The 15664-nt window shown below is 40.2% G+C and overlaps 1 protein-coding gene across 8 annotated transcripts in view; it reads right to left on the bottom strand.

Moving 5' to 3' along the window:
- Positions 1 to 15664, bottom strand: part of CNTN5 (contactin 5) — a 736829-nt gene that overhangs the window by 29757 nt on the left and 691408 nt on the right. For all 8 annotated transcript variants that reach the window (XM_064170433.1, XM_064170430.1, XM_064170397.1 and 5 more), the window contains 4 exons: positions 14331 to 14489; positions 13757 to 13906; positions 3741 to 3811; positions 1831 to 2065 (listed from right to left, as the gene is read on the bottom strand). In XM_064170433.1, coding sequence (XP_064026503.1) covers positions 1831 to 2065; positions 3741 to 3811; positions 13757 to 13906; positions 14331 to 14489 — 615 coding nt within the window. The remainder of the gene's footprint in view (positions 1 to 1830; positions 2066 to 3740; positions 3812 to 13756; positions 13907 to 14330; positions 14490 to 15664) is intronic.

The raw sequence follows: 15664 nt of genomic DNA, 5'->3' as shown, positions 1-15664 counted from the left end.
ATTGTGGGCTATTATGGAAAAACCATTTAATGTTTTCCAGCTTCAGATGAAATACCATTATCTTCATATTACATTTTTTGTGAAGGCAGTGTGGAATTCCTCACATCTTTATTAGGGCTGTACTTATTTTATTCTCCTAACAGGAGGCAGTGAGTAACCCATATATAATACAGTACATTTAAACTGAAGCATGTTTCCAGTAATAGAGCATTGGATAATATTTATGTACCTTTTGTCTCCATGGAAATTTGGAAATTTCTGTACACTACCTCCTATCAATACAGAACACATTCTTTCACTAATACAAATCATGGTGTTTTATCTTTTCTTTTCTTTTTATTTCCCCAAAATATTATTGAGAATATTTGTTGATACAGCAAGTGTCAAGAAATAATTTTATGTGTTCGTCTGAACTATTCCTGTAATTCACATTAAATATTTGGACATAAACAAAAATTCATTACTTTTATACTAATCACAGAATCATAGAATCAACCAGGTTGGAAGAGACCTCCAAGATCATCCAGTCCAAACTAGCACCCAGCCCTAGCCAGTCAACTAGACCATGGCACTAAGTGCCTCATCCAGGCTCTTCTTCAACACCTCCAGGGATGGCAACTCCACCACCTCCCTGGGCAGCCCATTCCAATGCCAATCACTCTCTCTGGCAACAACTTCCTCCTAACATCCAGCCTGTACCTTCCCTGGCACAACTTGAGACTGTGTCCCCTTGTTCTGTTGCTGGTTGCCTGGGAGGAGACCAACCCCCACCTGGCTACAAGCCTCCTTTCAGGTAGTTGTAGACAGCAATGAGGTCACCCCTGAGCCTCCTCTTCTCCAGGCTGCACAGCCCCAGCTCCCTCAGCCTCTCCTCATAGGGTTTGTGTTCCAGGCCCCTCACCAGCCTTGTTGCCCTTCTCTGGACACCTTCCAGCACCTCAACATCTCTCTTGAATTGAGGAGCCCAGAACTGGACACAGCACTCAAGCTGTGTCCTGACCAGTGCTGAGTAGAGGGAAAGAATAACCTCCTTTGTCCTACTGACCACACTGTTCCTGATCCAGGCCAGGATGCTAAAAAAAAGTGATAAGTTATTTAAAAAGTAATAAAAATAAGAACAAAATTGCACATAAACAAAAATTCAGTACTTTAATACTAATGAATTTAAAAAAAAAGGTTATGTTAATTAAAAAGTAATAAAAATAAGAACAAAGTTGCACATAAACAAAAATTCAGTACTTTTATAGTAATGGATTTTGTAAAAGTGGTAAGTTAATTAAAAAGTAATAAAAATAATAACAAAACTGCACATAAACAAAAATTCAGTACTTTTATAGTAGTGGACTAAAAAAAAAGAGTGATAAGTTAATTAAAAAGTAACAAAAATAAGAACAAAATTGCATTCTGTGCAATTTTGATATCCATTAACCAGGAAATGAGCATTCATAAGTGAATGCATTTAGTCTTAGAACCATTGTCTCATTAACCCATCAGAAAAAGCTTCATGAACCTCAGAAACAATAATCTTTTCCCCCTCCCCCTCACTGTTAGAACAGCCCAGCTGTTAATAGGGATAAATTTTCACTGAAAGACATTTTTCTTTTTGTTAGGACTGATGTGGCTTGAAGTCTGTTCCTAAACTTTGTGACTTGCTATCCAGGTAACTTTGCTAAGTTAGTTCACCCCCTTCTCTGCAAAAACATGTTTAATGTTACTTACCACTTCTGTAATGAAATTTAAGATTGAGAAAACCTGGTATAATAGGACTCAAGATGTACAAATAACTTAATACAGTTCAGAAGATGCAAGTTAACTCTGTGTTCAACTGACCTCCTTCAGCTGAGCAGATGACTACAATAGGGCTGAAGGGACCATCTCCTTTGTTGTTGTAAACACCAACTTTCACTTCAAAAGGAGTCAGAGGTGGCACACTTTCATCTCTGTAGATGAACTTTGAAGCATCTGAAGATGTCACCATTTTTTCCTTCCAGCCACGCGTTCCATTAGGTCTGAAGGCTACAATATATCCAAATCCTTCTCCACTCTGAAACTCTTCAGACACTGGCTAAAATGTAAAGTTCGAGTAATGATCAGATAAGGTTTCACCAATTTGGAAAGCAGTCACTCAGTGGCTGTTCATAATCTAGCTGCCTGTGTGAGGGTGATACCTTCTAGCTGCACTACATGACCTCACTTATATCTGTGACCACATAGGGACAGTTACTGCTGAGAAGGAATCTTTAGGAGTTTCTTCACCTAATCACCATGGTTAGGTTACTGTCCTCGACTGGATAAGCTCTTGTGCTCAGAAAGATTTTTTTTCTTCTGTATCTCCCACTTCATATTTAATGCTTTACCTAGAGATCTGCTAGTGGAATAACCCTTTTGAATGACCATGCTAAAGGTATAGAGCAACATATTGCTAAGGGCTCCTGTAATATGATGCCAGTGACATCTATTATCAATGGGTCTTTCTTAGGTTTTAGGTGCTAGCCTGTCTAATGTCTGTATCCAAATGGGATGTCAGGTCTTAGGGATTTAAGTCTAGGGTTCAATTTGAGACTTAGGGTATAATGTAATAAATCTATTTCTCTAACTCTCAGACTGGGTCTTGGAAAAAAAATCTCATTTGTTTTTGGCTTCTCAGAGGACCTGTTAAATTAGCCACTTAAATTGGGACACATCTGCCATAAGCAGGCAGTCAGCAAAGGGATTTATCTGTTGAGAGGCTGAGCACTGCAAGAGCTAAATCTTACATGTCCAGCTCAAGGAATGGATTTTTTGGTGCTAATTTACTGCCTACATTTCTTATAGAGTAAATGGAATAGTTTAAGAATTATATTATGTTTAACAGCTGTCAGCATATTAGGCCTATGGGAAATGCCAAAAAAAAGAGTATTTAAATTCACTCTCTTGAAGTGACAGATCTCAAGACAAGTTTTTATTCTCCTATATTATTTAAGATTGCAAGTCTTTATTCTCCTATGCTATGTAATATTAGCTGAAAAAGCAGCTTCCATTTCTCTAATTGCCTGCTGGAATAATCATACATGACATATAATATCTTCTGACATACATGAATAAGAACAAGGCAAGATGCAAGTTGAATCTTCTAGAAAGGTATTTATTTTTATATTTATAATTGCATGAAATACTTAAAGAAAACCAATCTTTCTTAATTTAAGTTTTAAAAAAGTTACAAGGCTTCTTTGCTCTTCTCACAGATATTATTTCACAGTATCACAGTATCACAGTATTATCAGGGTTGGAAGAGACCTCACAGATCATCAAGTCCAACCCTTTACCACAGAGCTCAAGGCTAGACCATGGCACCATGGTCATTCAATGCAGTGTACATACAAGATCCAGAAAAGTCAAATCCACCCAAGCAGTAGATCAGGAAGAAAAGACCTACAAATTAGAATCATAGAATTATAGATTCATAGAATAAACCAAGATGGAAGAGACCTCCAAGATCATCCAATCCAACCTGTCATCCAGCCCTAGCCAGTCAACTAGACCATGGCACTAAGAGCCTCATGGACCTAATACCATAATGCCCTCTACTTAAATCAAATGAAAATATCCATTACTTTGAAAATTCAGAACACATTTAAAGAACTCTGGTTTATGTTTGTGTCTTGCCAAGGTTTGCTGGAAGGAAATCCCAATACAGTACTCTTTACTTTGCCCTCAGAAGCAAGCATGAGACAAAACCTTTAATCAGAAAAGTCTCTTACCTCCCATGCTATTACTAATTCATGCCGCCTTCCACTTCTACCACTTACATTAGCTGGGGGTGTCTTTGGAACTGTAAGCAAAAAGAAAAAAAAATAAGAAAAGCTACAATAAAATAAAAGAACCACCAACACCAAACAACAACAACATCAACACAAACAAATCGATAAACAAACCCCCCAAACCCAAACAAAAATCCCATAATGTCCAAGTTTTTAAAGCTTTTCCCAAAGTAATAAATTGCTGCAGAAGACATGAGACTGTTAAATCAGAGCAGAAATAACAAACAGTTATTTGTGGCTTATTTTAGCCAACAGTGGTAAAGAAAATTAGCACCGGATTTCATTTCAGAGAATTCCACAGTCAGGCTGGTAAACTTCAGCAAAGCATAAGTCAAGAAGAAAAACAAGCACTAGATCTTAGAATCATAGAATCAACCAGGTTGGAAGAGACCTCCAAGATCATCCAGTCCAACCTATCCCCCAGCCCTATCCAGTCAACTAGACCATGGCACTAAGTGCCTCAGCCAGGCTTTTCTTCAACACCTCCCTGGGCAGCCCATTCCAATGGCAAATCACTTTCTCTGTGAAGAACTTCCTCCTAACATCCAGCCTAGACCTCCCCCACCACAACTTGAGACTGTGCCCCCTTGTTGTGTTGGTGGTTATGTAGGTTAGTCAATTTTTTCAATGTACAGATCATCTAAAAGATAAAACAGTAATTCTATTATTAATGTGTAAATAACTGAAAATTAAATACCAGGGAACCTGGCATACTTCAGAGTTCAGGTAAAATCTTAGGACATAAATATTTTTTTTTTCTGTGTCCTAGGTCATTAGTGATTCAGAATGTTTTAGTTCTTATAAATCTATTCTTGTATGGTTTATCAGGTAGCCAATTCTCAGACATGTTAAAGTAAGCCTTCTTTATTCTTCCTTACAGTAGTACATTGGTCATCGGTAGAAGCGTGAAATGTAAAGAGGAAAGCAATTTAGCTAGTTGGGAAACAGGTATCCAAGTTGAGCTTGGAGTCCATGCTCCTTCTCCAGTGAATGCATAGCTTTGGGGTGGTTCATCCCATCCCAAAATAAGTATCTGAACAACAAGAAGGATTGTTTGGAGTCTACTGTCCAGAGAAAGTAAATAACTTAAACTAAGACCTAATCTTTACATGGCAGAAAGTTAATACAATTTTCATTTCAGAAACAGAACTGCCATCTGGATTTCAACCCAAACAAACAGAATAAAAACAAGCCATGTGCAACACTGAGAAGAATATTGTGCAGTGGAAAGAGGCAGATTAAGAATTGCCTGCCAGTTAATTTACATGCAAAGATTATGATGCTACTTCTAACTGGGCATATTTAAATCTTCTTTAGCACTTGTTTCTTCTTGTGTTTCTAAGATAATTTTTGGTTAAGTTATAAAGATAAATGAAGTTTTTATGTAGGTGCCACATTACTGATGAGAGAGTACCTTGCACTTCTTTAAACACCCAGTGTAATGGATTTGTATAACCTACAATGCCTTCTCTCTAGAATTTTCTTGTGAACGGCTTTGCAGACTGAGGCCTTGTTTAAATGAATAAATGCTGAAAGAATAAAACTGTCAAAACAATGAATTTCTTTTGTACCAAACTAAAATGTACATCCACACAGTGAAACTCTCTCAAATGAATAACCATTGAAAGAATAAATGTGTCTAAGAAATCAATTTCCTCTGCACTGCACCAAAGCAAATTGTGCACAGTTAGAGGAGTATGTTTTGAAATGAGTAACTGTTAAGTGAAGAAAACTATTAAAAGAAACATTTTTGCCAGGCACCTGGGTTATATATTACCAACTTTCAGCAGCATCACCTTTATATATCAGTGTTATATCTGAATGCACTCACTATAGCCCAGGGTTATTGCCATTAAATTAGTGACTTCCCAATATTTAAGTTGTTAATTCTTTACAGTGACTCTCATGGAGGTGTACTTGCACAAAATGCAAAAGTGTGATGCTTGTCTCTCAGATGCAGGATCCATGTATCTGGGACAAGAACACTAGGATCTGTTTTCTTCAGTGTTTATAAAAGCTGAGAAATTTGCTGTTGTCTCTTCTAAACACACCCCAAGTACTGGCAAAGAGCTCTTTGTTGTTTAATGTCTCATTTAATACAATGAGACAACTGCATCTACTGCAAAAGAAAATTACTTACTCCTTGGCTTAAAACTGATCCTTAGGATCATAAAGTGTGACTACACTTAGCTTGTGTCTAAAATTCTAATCAAAGGCTTCTCATTAGCCCCTTTGCCAGCTACCTGTTCTCATCTGTCTCCTGTTTTATTCTTAGATCATATGCCCTTTGAGATGAGGTCAGCTCCTCTTTTCTATCGTTTCTTTAGCCACTGGCAAGGTTGAGAGTTAAAAGCCAAGTCTTTCTGCTTAAGGCAAAGAGAGACAATTTTGAAATGCCTTTGCCAGGAGTTTGATTTGGACAGAAAGAATAGGTTTTGTTTCTTACTGTTTTCTATTTTCATGGAAGTACTGTGATATCCCAAAAATGAAAATGACAGAAAGGAAAATAGCATGGCACACTGAACGCGCAAAAACTGAAAGTACTTGAAAAACAGTTAATTCTCATTCCAGTCTTGTAAAGAGATTGCAAAGAAAAAAGTTATTGAATGGATAATTAGTCATAGAATCATAGAATTACAGAATCAACCAGGTTGGAAGAGACCTCCAAGATCATCCAATCAAACCTGGATCCCAGCCCTAGCCAGTCAACTAGACCATGACACTAAGTGCCTCAGCCAGGCTTTTCTTGAACACCTCCAGAGACAGTGACTCCACCACCTCCCTGGGCAGCCCATTCCAATGCCAATCACTCTCTCTGGCAACAACTTCCTCCTAACATCCAGCCTATACCTCCCCTGGCACAACTTGAGACTGTGTCCCCTTGTTCTGTTGCTGGTTGCCTGGGAGAAGAGACCAACCCCCACCTGGCTACAATGTCCCTTCAGGTAGTTTTAGGCAGCAATGAGGTCCCCCCTGAGCCTCCTCTTCTCCAGGCTAAACAACCCCAGCTCCCTCAGCCTCTCCTCACAGGGTTTGTGTTCCAGGCCCCTCACCAGCTTTGTTGCCCTTCTCTGGACACGTTCCAGCACCTCAACATCTCTCTTGAATTGAGGGGCCCAGAACTGGACACAGTACTCAAGGTGTGGCCTGACCAGTGTTGAGTACAGGGGAAGAATAATCTCCCTTGTCCTACTGGCCACACTGTTCCTGATCCAGGCCAGGATGCCATTGGCTCTCTTGGCCACCTGGGCACACTGCTGGCTCATCTTCAGCCTACTATCTACCAGTACCCTCAGGTCTCTTTCCTCCTGGCTGCTCTCCAGCCACTCTGTCCCCAGCCTGTAGTGCTGCTTGGGGTTGTTATGGCCAAAGTGTAGAACCCTGCACTTGGCCTTGTTAAATCTCATCCCATTGGCCTCTGCCCACCTATCCAGCCTGTCCAGGTCCCTCTGCAGGGCTCTCCTACCTTCCAACAGGTCAACACCTGCTCCTAGCTTGGTGTCATCTGCAAACTTACTGATGCTGGACTCAATCTCCTGATCCATATCATCAATAAAGATATTGAGCAGGACTGGGCCCAGCACTGGTCCTTGGGGAACACCACTAGTGACTGGCTGCCAACTGGATGTGGCTCCATTCACCACCACTCTCTGGGCTCTGCCATCCAGCCAGCTCTTGACCCAGCACAGAGTGAATCTGTCTAAGCCATGAGCTGCCAGCTCATTTAAAAGTATTTTTCCCCAAGGAAATATGGAGTGGCTTTTAAAACTTCATATTTTGAAGAGGAATAACACACTATTAGTTTTGTTGTATGTCTTAATTTTGATGCAGTATAAAAGCATTTAGTAGCCAAGATTATAACCGATTTTAGTATTACTGCAAAAAAATGTAGCTAGACTTAGTTCCTATCCCTCAACTTTGCAATCTCAACAGTTGAATTAGAGTGAAGACAGAGAAGCAAAAGCCTTACTAACCTCCTCTTTTTTTTTTTTAAATAAGAAATGCTAAGATGAGCTGTCCCAATTTACAGAGAATTTTCTCAAGTTTCAATTCTATGCTTTAATCATGACATCTTTCTTGCTCTGCTTAAATCCTGTATTAATGATGATAATTTTGGTATAAATTCTGAAACATCATGACAAATAAAGAAAAATGAAACAAAATCTTGATATTGCTACACTTTTGGAAGAGGTCAATTATTAAACCTGGATTTAGTCCTGAAGAAAATGTTTGCTCAAGCTGCAGTTATTTTGTTCTTATGGAGCTTTTTATATCTTTTAAAATGCAGATGTGGAAAAGATAAGGGGAGGAGAAAAGGGTTTGTCATTGGCTGGGCAAAGCTTCCTATTGTGACAACCAAAGTAACAAGACATTCAGCGTTTTTTTCTTCTCAGTTGTTTTCCTTTATATGTACATATATATGAATATACATATATATTTATATCCTGCAGTACACATCTGGGAAACAGAAGGAGATGTTAAATGAAATCTCTTTTACTGTGTGAAAGACCAGTCCTCATATTCTCACACTCCCAGGAAAATATTTCACATCTCCTCTGTTCAGGAAGGAAATAGAAAACATTTGAGTGCCTTTGAAGTGGATGATACATTGAGTTGAACAATTGCAAACAAGAGTACAGAATCACAGATTAACAGAATATATCTGGCTGGAAGTGACCTCAAAGATCATCCAGTCCAACTCTCGTCCCAGCACTGAAAGGCTGACAGTAAACCATGTCCCTGAGCACCAGGTCCACATGCTGCTTGAACACCCCCAGGATTGGGTTGTTTAGCCTGGAGAAAAGGAGGCTCAGAGGTGATCTTATTACTGTCTACAACTACCTGAAGGGGCATTGTAGCCACATGGGGGGTGGCCTCTTCTCCCAGGCAACCAGCAATAGAACAAGGGGACACAGTCTCAAGTTGTGCCAGGGTAGGTATAGGCTGGATATTAGGAGGAAGTTCTTCACAGAGAGAGTGATTTGCCATTGGAATGGGCTGCCCAGGGAGGTGGTGGAGGTACCGTCCCTGGGGGTCTTCAAGAAAAGACTGGATGAGGCACTTAGTGCCATGGTCTAGTTGATTGGTTAGGGCTGGGTGCTAGGTTGGACTAGATGATCTTGGAGGTCTCTTCCAACCTGGTTGATTCTATGTGGATTGTATGTGGATTCTATGGTGACTCCACCACTCCTCTGGGCAGGCCATTCCAATGTTTGATAACCCTTTTCAGTGAGATAACCACCCAACTGGTCTCAAGATCTGTAAGTCTGTTCTCATTTTCTCAGTACTTTAAATAATCATAATTTAGCTATTGATAGAATTCTGTTCTGTTCACTCATAGAATTCTGTGTTTCTATGATGCTACTACAGTGTTCTGCATGGTTGCAGGACCCAGTCAGAGTAGCTTGCAAATCAACATGCATAGGCCTGAAATCTCCAATGCTGTGGCATATATTGCAGAGAATCAATTCCTTAGTATTCTTGTTATGTCTTTTAGTAGCACACACATTTAGATTCTTTGTCAATATATACTGCATATTAGTTTGAGTCTGCAATATTCTGTGTTAGTAGCTTAATGGTTTCAAATGTACAGTCAATGATTGCTGCCTGCTTTCTCTTCTCCTATTGTTTTTCCCTATGGAAAAGCATATTTTCTGCAAACAAGTAATCATCTGAGAATGTCACAGATACATCTGGTTATTAATTTTTTTTTCTAAAGGAAAAAATAGTTATGATAATGGGAAAAGCTGAATCTTCTATTACACAGATCACAAACAAATAAAGTACCATCCACAACAACAACAAACCCCCACAATCTGAAAACAAAACCAGTCTAAAACAGGTAACTCTTTTTCTTTCTTTTTTTTCCCCTTTCTTTTTCCTGGGACAGAGACATTTCTCATTACGCTGTGAAGAAATTCCAGCTGAGAGTAAGGACAACTTAATGGCAAATAAGGACTTACTAAACTAAAGCCTATGTACAATCTGCTACTAATAGAGTACATTACATCGTTACCTCACAAAATCAAGTTTGTATGCATGATTAGCAGGTTAAACTTTGATTCTACTCAATTTCTTTCTCCACATGTTTCCCTATGAATAGATAATGTAATTGATGCTTTGCCCCCAGGCTTCAAATGCCCGGCTGCCTTAGTGGAATGCCAAATGTGTTCAAATTCATGTTATTGGCTCTTTTCACCTTGTGGACCTGTAAAATATGTATCAAGGCTAGAACTGACAGAAATGCAGCAGCTGGCTATAAGTTAGATGTGCCAGAAAATTGTGTTATTATCCATTTTGAGGAAAGTATCTATGAAAAGCAACCATGTTAACTAAATATGAACTAAGTAACAAGATTAAGGTTTAATTAGAAAATTAAAGCAAGTGGAAATCTGTTTATTATTCTGTTTATGTCCTTGCACCATCCCAAGTATTGTTTCCACTGGTATTTTTAGATAATGAATTAATATAAAATGTTGTTACTGTCTTGGGGAAGAAGTGATAAAATAAGTGAGGTGTAGGGAGAGAAAAAGACTAGTCTCCAGCCAAATTAGCTTGTGCCATTAAATTACAGATGCATATTCCCATTTAAGTCTAAAATAGTGGAGGCTGAATAACACATTCTCTGCCCCTGTGGGTTGTCTATGCAACTATCACAGTATCACAGTATCACCAAGGTTGGAAGAGACCTCATAGATCATCAAGTCCAACCCTTTACCACAGAGCTCAAGGCTAGACCATGGCACCAAGTGCCACGTCCAATTTTGCCTTGAACAGCTCCAGGGACGACGACTCCACCACCTCCCTGGTCAGCCCATTCCAGTGTCCAATGACTCTCTCAGTGAAGAACTTTCTCCTCACCTCCAGCCTAAATCTCCTCTGGCGTAGCTTGAGGCTGTGTCCTCTTGTTCTGGTGCTGGCCACCTGAGAGAAGAGAGCAACCTCCTCCTGGCCACAACCACCCCTCAGGTAGTTGTAGACAGCAATAAGGTCCCCCCTGAGCCTCCTCTTCTCCAGGCTAAACAATCCCAGCTCCCTCAGCCTCTCCTCGTAGGGCTGTGCTCAAGGCCTCTCACCAGCCTCGTCGCCCTTCTCTGGACACGCTCAAGCATCTCAACGTCCCTCCCAAACTGGGGGGCCCAGAACTGCACACAGTACTCAAGGTGTGGTCTAACCAGTGCAGAGTACAGGGGCAGAATGACCTCCCTGCTCCTGCTGACCACACCATTCCTGATGCAGGCCAGGATGCCACTGGCTCTCTTGCCCACCTGGGCACACTGCTGGCTCATGTTCAGGTGGGTATCAGTCAGCACCCCCAGATCCCTCTCTGTCTGGCTGCTCTCCAGCCACTCCGACCCCAGCCTGTATCTCTGCATGGGGTTCAGCTTGGTGGATCTCAGCTCTTGTCTGAGAATGAGCCACTGTCACGTTCTCTGCTGGGAGACTACTTCTGGAGTTGCACCCAGTGCAGGGCTAGCTGGCCTCTTTAAACTTGTGGGCCAGAGCTATCACCACTGCAAGTAGCCAGCTTTTACTTTGCCTGGGTGTTGAACAGAGAGCTCAATGCCATGTTCTTTCTGACATATTGTGTCCTTTCACAGGCATATCTTTTAAGAACTGATCTATGATTTCAGAACTGTAGCCCATGTTAATAGAGGTCTTCTCTTGAAGCCTTCAGATATAAAATTACTGAGACATTCTGAAAAAATAATGGATCACTGGGTACACAAAGACAGATATTAATGTGCTGACAAAACCGTACGTGAAACCAAATGAAAACTGCTATTTTTCTTGTCTCTTTGACTTTGGCACCTGAAAACTAAACCAAGGGTGATAATTCATACAGTCACTGAGAGCTGTCTCAGAGGACAACACTAAACAGACTCTGGAATTCAGGACTATCTGGAGATCACCAATATGTGGCTGCCTGAATGAAGCAAATCGTGAAGGCTCTGGCATTCCCAAAGTGACCTAAAAATTATAAGCAGCATGCTATTTGGGAAAGAAATGTATGTACAACATATTTTTTTTTTCATTTCACTGATTCTTTATTTAAAGCAGAGTCCTTTCTGTTATTGTTCTGATTTATAGCTCTTTGCAGGTTCTAACAAATTGGGAAGTTATATCTTATTGTAACCTCTGACTTCTCACTCCCCTTATAGAAAGAAAATAATGAGATCACATCTCTCTCTTTTTATTAAAACAAACAAACAAGCAAATAAAAATGCACAAAAATACCCCAGAAACTCCCCCAAGCAATCAACCAAAAAAACCCAAAAAACCAAAACAACTGAAATAGAGATCTAACTTTTTCTTTAAAGAGAGGTCTTTGAAAATTGAGACAATGGGAACTGATTTCTCCTGTGTGATGCTGTGTTAAACAGACACACCAGACAGATTCACTTTAGGTTTCTCTGACAGCTGTTAAGTTGATTTACTGGCACCTGTCTGCATTGCAATGTTACACTACAAAACACTCCCTTCTAACATGACATTTCTGCAGCTGTGACTCTGGTAGCAAAAAGGTATTCCTATACCTGGCAAGCTAAAAGCAGAAATAAACATGTGTGGCCTTTTCCCTGTTTGAATTGTTACTGATTTATTATACAAGTAGACCTGCATTATTATAAACTACAGTGCTGGTTATCAGGAGGAGCACATGTACTGGAGTGCAGATCATTTGCTACTTGAGTTACATACTTTGTTCCTCCCAATGGCAGGGAAATGAATATCACTCATTAGGTGAAAATACACTGCACTCTGCATGCTTTGTCTGCATGCTTTGTCTGTCCAACAATATTTGGTTGGTTTATTTTTTTCCACTGATCATTATTATTATTTATTTACTTATTTTCAGAGAGATAAGTTGCCATGATTATCCAAATGAAGATTGAAACTGGATGTGCATAAATATTCTAAACCAGCACATCTATGGGCCCCTCAATTCAAGAGAGATGTTGAGGTGCTGGAAGGTGTCTAGAGAAGGGCAACAAGGCTGGTGAGTGGCCTGGAACACAAACTCTATGAGGAGAGGCTGAGGGAGCTGGGGCTGTGCAGCCTGGAGAAGAGGAGGCTCAGGGGAGACCTCATTGCTGTCTACAACTACCTGAAGGGAGGCTTGTAGCCAGGTGGGGGTTGGTCTCTTCTCCCAGGCAACCATCAACAGAACAAGGGGACACAGTCTCAAGTTGTGCCAGGGAAGGTACAGGCTGGATGTTAGGAGGAAGTTGTTGCCAGAGAGAGTGATTGGCATTGGAATGGGCTGCCCAGGGAGGTGGTGGAGTCAGCATCCCTGGAGGTGTTGAAGAAAAGCCTGGATGAGACACTTAGTGCTATGGTCTAGTTGACTGGCTAGGGCTGGGTGATAGTTTGGACTGGATGATCTTGGAGGTCTCTTCCAACCTGGTTGATTCTATGATTCTATGATTCTATGTGTCTTTTAAACATCTCCAGGGATGGTGATTAACCACCCAAGGGAAGCCTATTCAAGTGTTTGATAAACCCTTTCAGTGAAAAAGTTTCTGCTGATCTCAAACTCATGGCTCCCCTGTTCTGCTGAAAAAAAAAATCTGTGCCCCTTTAAGAACAGAAGTTATCAAAAATAAGGAGGGAAAGGGTGCTTGGGAGAAATTGCTTGAAGAGATTGAGAAGGAGCTTACAATCAAAGAGCAGTGGAAGCCTGCCAGAGGGCAGGCAGCAATAGCTGAAGTCTAAGATGAAAAGCATGGCAGCCCAGATGGAGTAAGGCAGCAAGAAGCAGAGATATTTGAAATTCCTGTAAATTAAACACTATTGCTGTAACTAAAGCAAAGTGACTTCCCTTTCCAAAGAGTATCACTGTGAAGCAGTGATGACTGGACACACAGATATGTACCAGAGACACTAGGTGTATTGCTATTAAAGTAGTTATTGTTTCTGGTAGTCCTGGAAAAATAACAATTTTAGCCTCATCTTACCTGCTTCATTGGTTCTGATCACTCGTGATGGTGCACTTGGGTCTCCAGTCCCGATTTTATTAGTTGCTACAACTCTGAATTCATACTCTACCCAAGGGTTCAGTTCAACAGCCATGGCAGACTCCATGTCACCACTTATCACCTCTGGAACTGTAGACCATAAAGAACCATGTAGGTCACTCAGAAATCCGAAGCTCACATGCAGTATCTCAAGAGCAAGTTGACACAATACAATATGGCCACTAGAAACTGCAGACATTAATGATCTGATGTGTCAGAAATCACAACTAGGTTTGCAACACTGTTAGTCCTGAAAAGAGACAGATTGAAGGATATAGGGGATAACTTTCTGCTTATTCTCAAATGCATGATGGTATGTCTCTTTGTCTTGTCCTTTCAGAGCAGTTGCTAAGTAACAGGAAAGCAATGAAAAGAAGAAAATGAAAAAAAAAGAAACAGTCCTTTTAATTTATAATATTTCTCCTAAGAGTATCTCTTCCTGCAGTTGCTGGTGGATATTATGGTGATTAGCAGTTTTGAATAGTCTACTTGTGCTATCTAAAGTTTTTCTCACCTGTTTTTACAGTCTGCCAGCCAAGAGAAAATGGACTGCGTGCTTGTAGGTTGTAGAGGAATATAGGGCTATGATTGTCTGCCCCAGGACTCCAGGAAAGTGTTGCTGTGGTGTCTGTAATTTCCTCCACTATTACAACACCTGGGGGACCAGGAGGGCCTAGAAATAAAGTGGAATAATGAAACAGACCACACCATCATCACATATGAACAGCAATGATACAGGAGACACATTCTGTACGGACCCAGTGGAGTTCAGTAGCCATGAAATACAAAAGTCAAAATGCACACTTCTGTGCAACGGAGATACCTCATTTCCATTATCTCTGCTGGCAAATTGTGACTGTTTCTACTTTATAAATGCTGCATGGCTGAGTATCAACTTGTCAGTTACAGCAGAGCTAGAAACAGAAACAGGTATTTTTAATTTTATTTTAGAAATCCGGTGTTATAATTGTTCTGAACCTAAAATGAAAAGAAAAAAGAGCAATGTGAAGAAGCATCCAGGGTAGGTTGAACTGCCACAGTCACATCTGTTTGTGTGATTCTTGTCAGCAGGAAAGACAAATAGTGGTCAAAATAAAGCACAGGTGGATGTGCTTCTTAGGCAACACTATTACCAATGATTAAAGAACACAGCATTCATCCTTTTCCTCAAATTCACTCATTCAGGAAACTGCCTGCATTACCATCCTGTTGGAAGTCCAGTAACTGTTTGCTCCTCAAAACAAATCACACCTCCCCATATTCTGGAGGTTGATAATACATTAAAAAAACCAACAGCAACAACAACAAAAAAATCACAACAACTTCCCACTTGAGAAATGAAAGGAGTATTTATTTCATTTAGTTTCTAATGCCCATTTGTATAGGCCATGTGACTGATTCAGTAAGCAGTGGCAAATATGACTTTGCAAAGAAGAATGTGCCCATAACACCCCACTCTCACTCTCTGTCTTTAGTCCTTCCTGATAGTGATACTCCTAGCATTTGAAAATGCTATTCATTTGCCCTTGCCAAACTAAACTAAGAGCAAAGCTCTCCTAGCTCAGGATCCTCTTACGTGGTTATTGTAACCAGATATTGAAGGGAAAATGTGCATCTTTGTCATGGATAAATGCAGAATAAATATCTCTCTTGTGATTTCTTACACTTAAAAGTTTACATAAACCCTGAAGGACAGGACTTAATACATCTGTAAAATATTATTAACAACTATATTGTTATTTTATTGGCATTCAAGACCATTCTGATTTTTCAACATCCTCCTACTGAAGGATGAAAGTTTTCTTCTGTTCCTACACAGACAGAAAACTCTGAAATCAGAATTGTACT

Source organism: Pogoniulus pusillus, chromosome 3 (genome assembly GCF_015220805.1).
Source record: "Pogoniulus pusillus isolate bPogPus1 chromosome 3, bPogPus1.pri, whole genome shotgun sequence".
Classification (NCBI taxonomy): Eukaryota; Metazoa; Chordata; class Aves; order Piciformes; family Lybiidae; genus Pogoniulus; species Pogoniulus pusillus.
The sequence above is the reverse complement of the archived record's forward strand: the minus strand, read 5'-3'. Positions and strand labels throughout refer to the sequence as shown.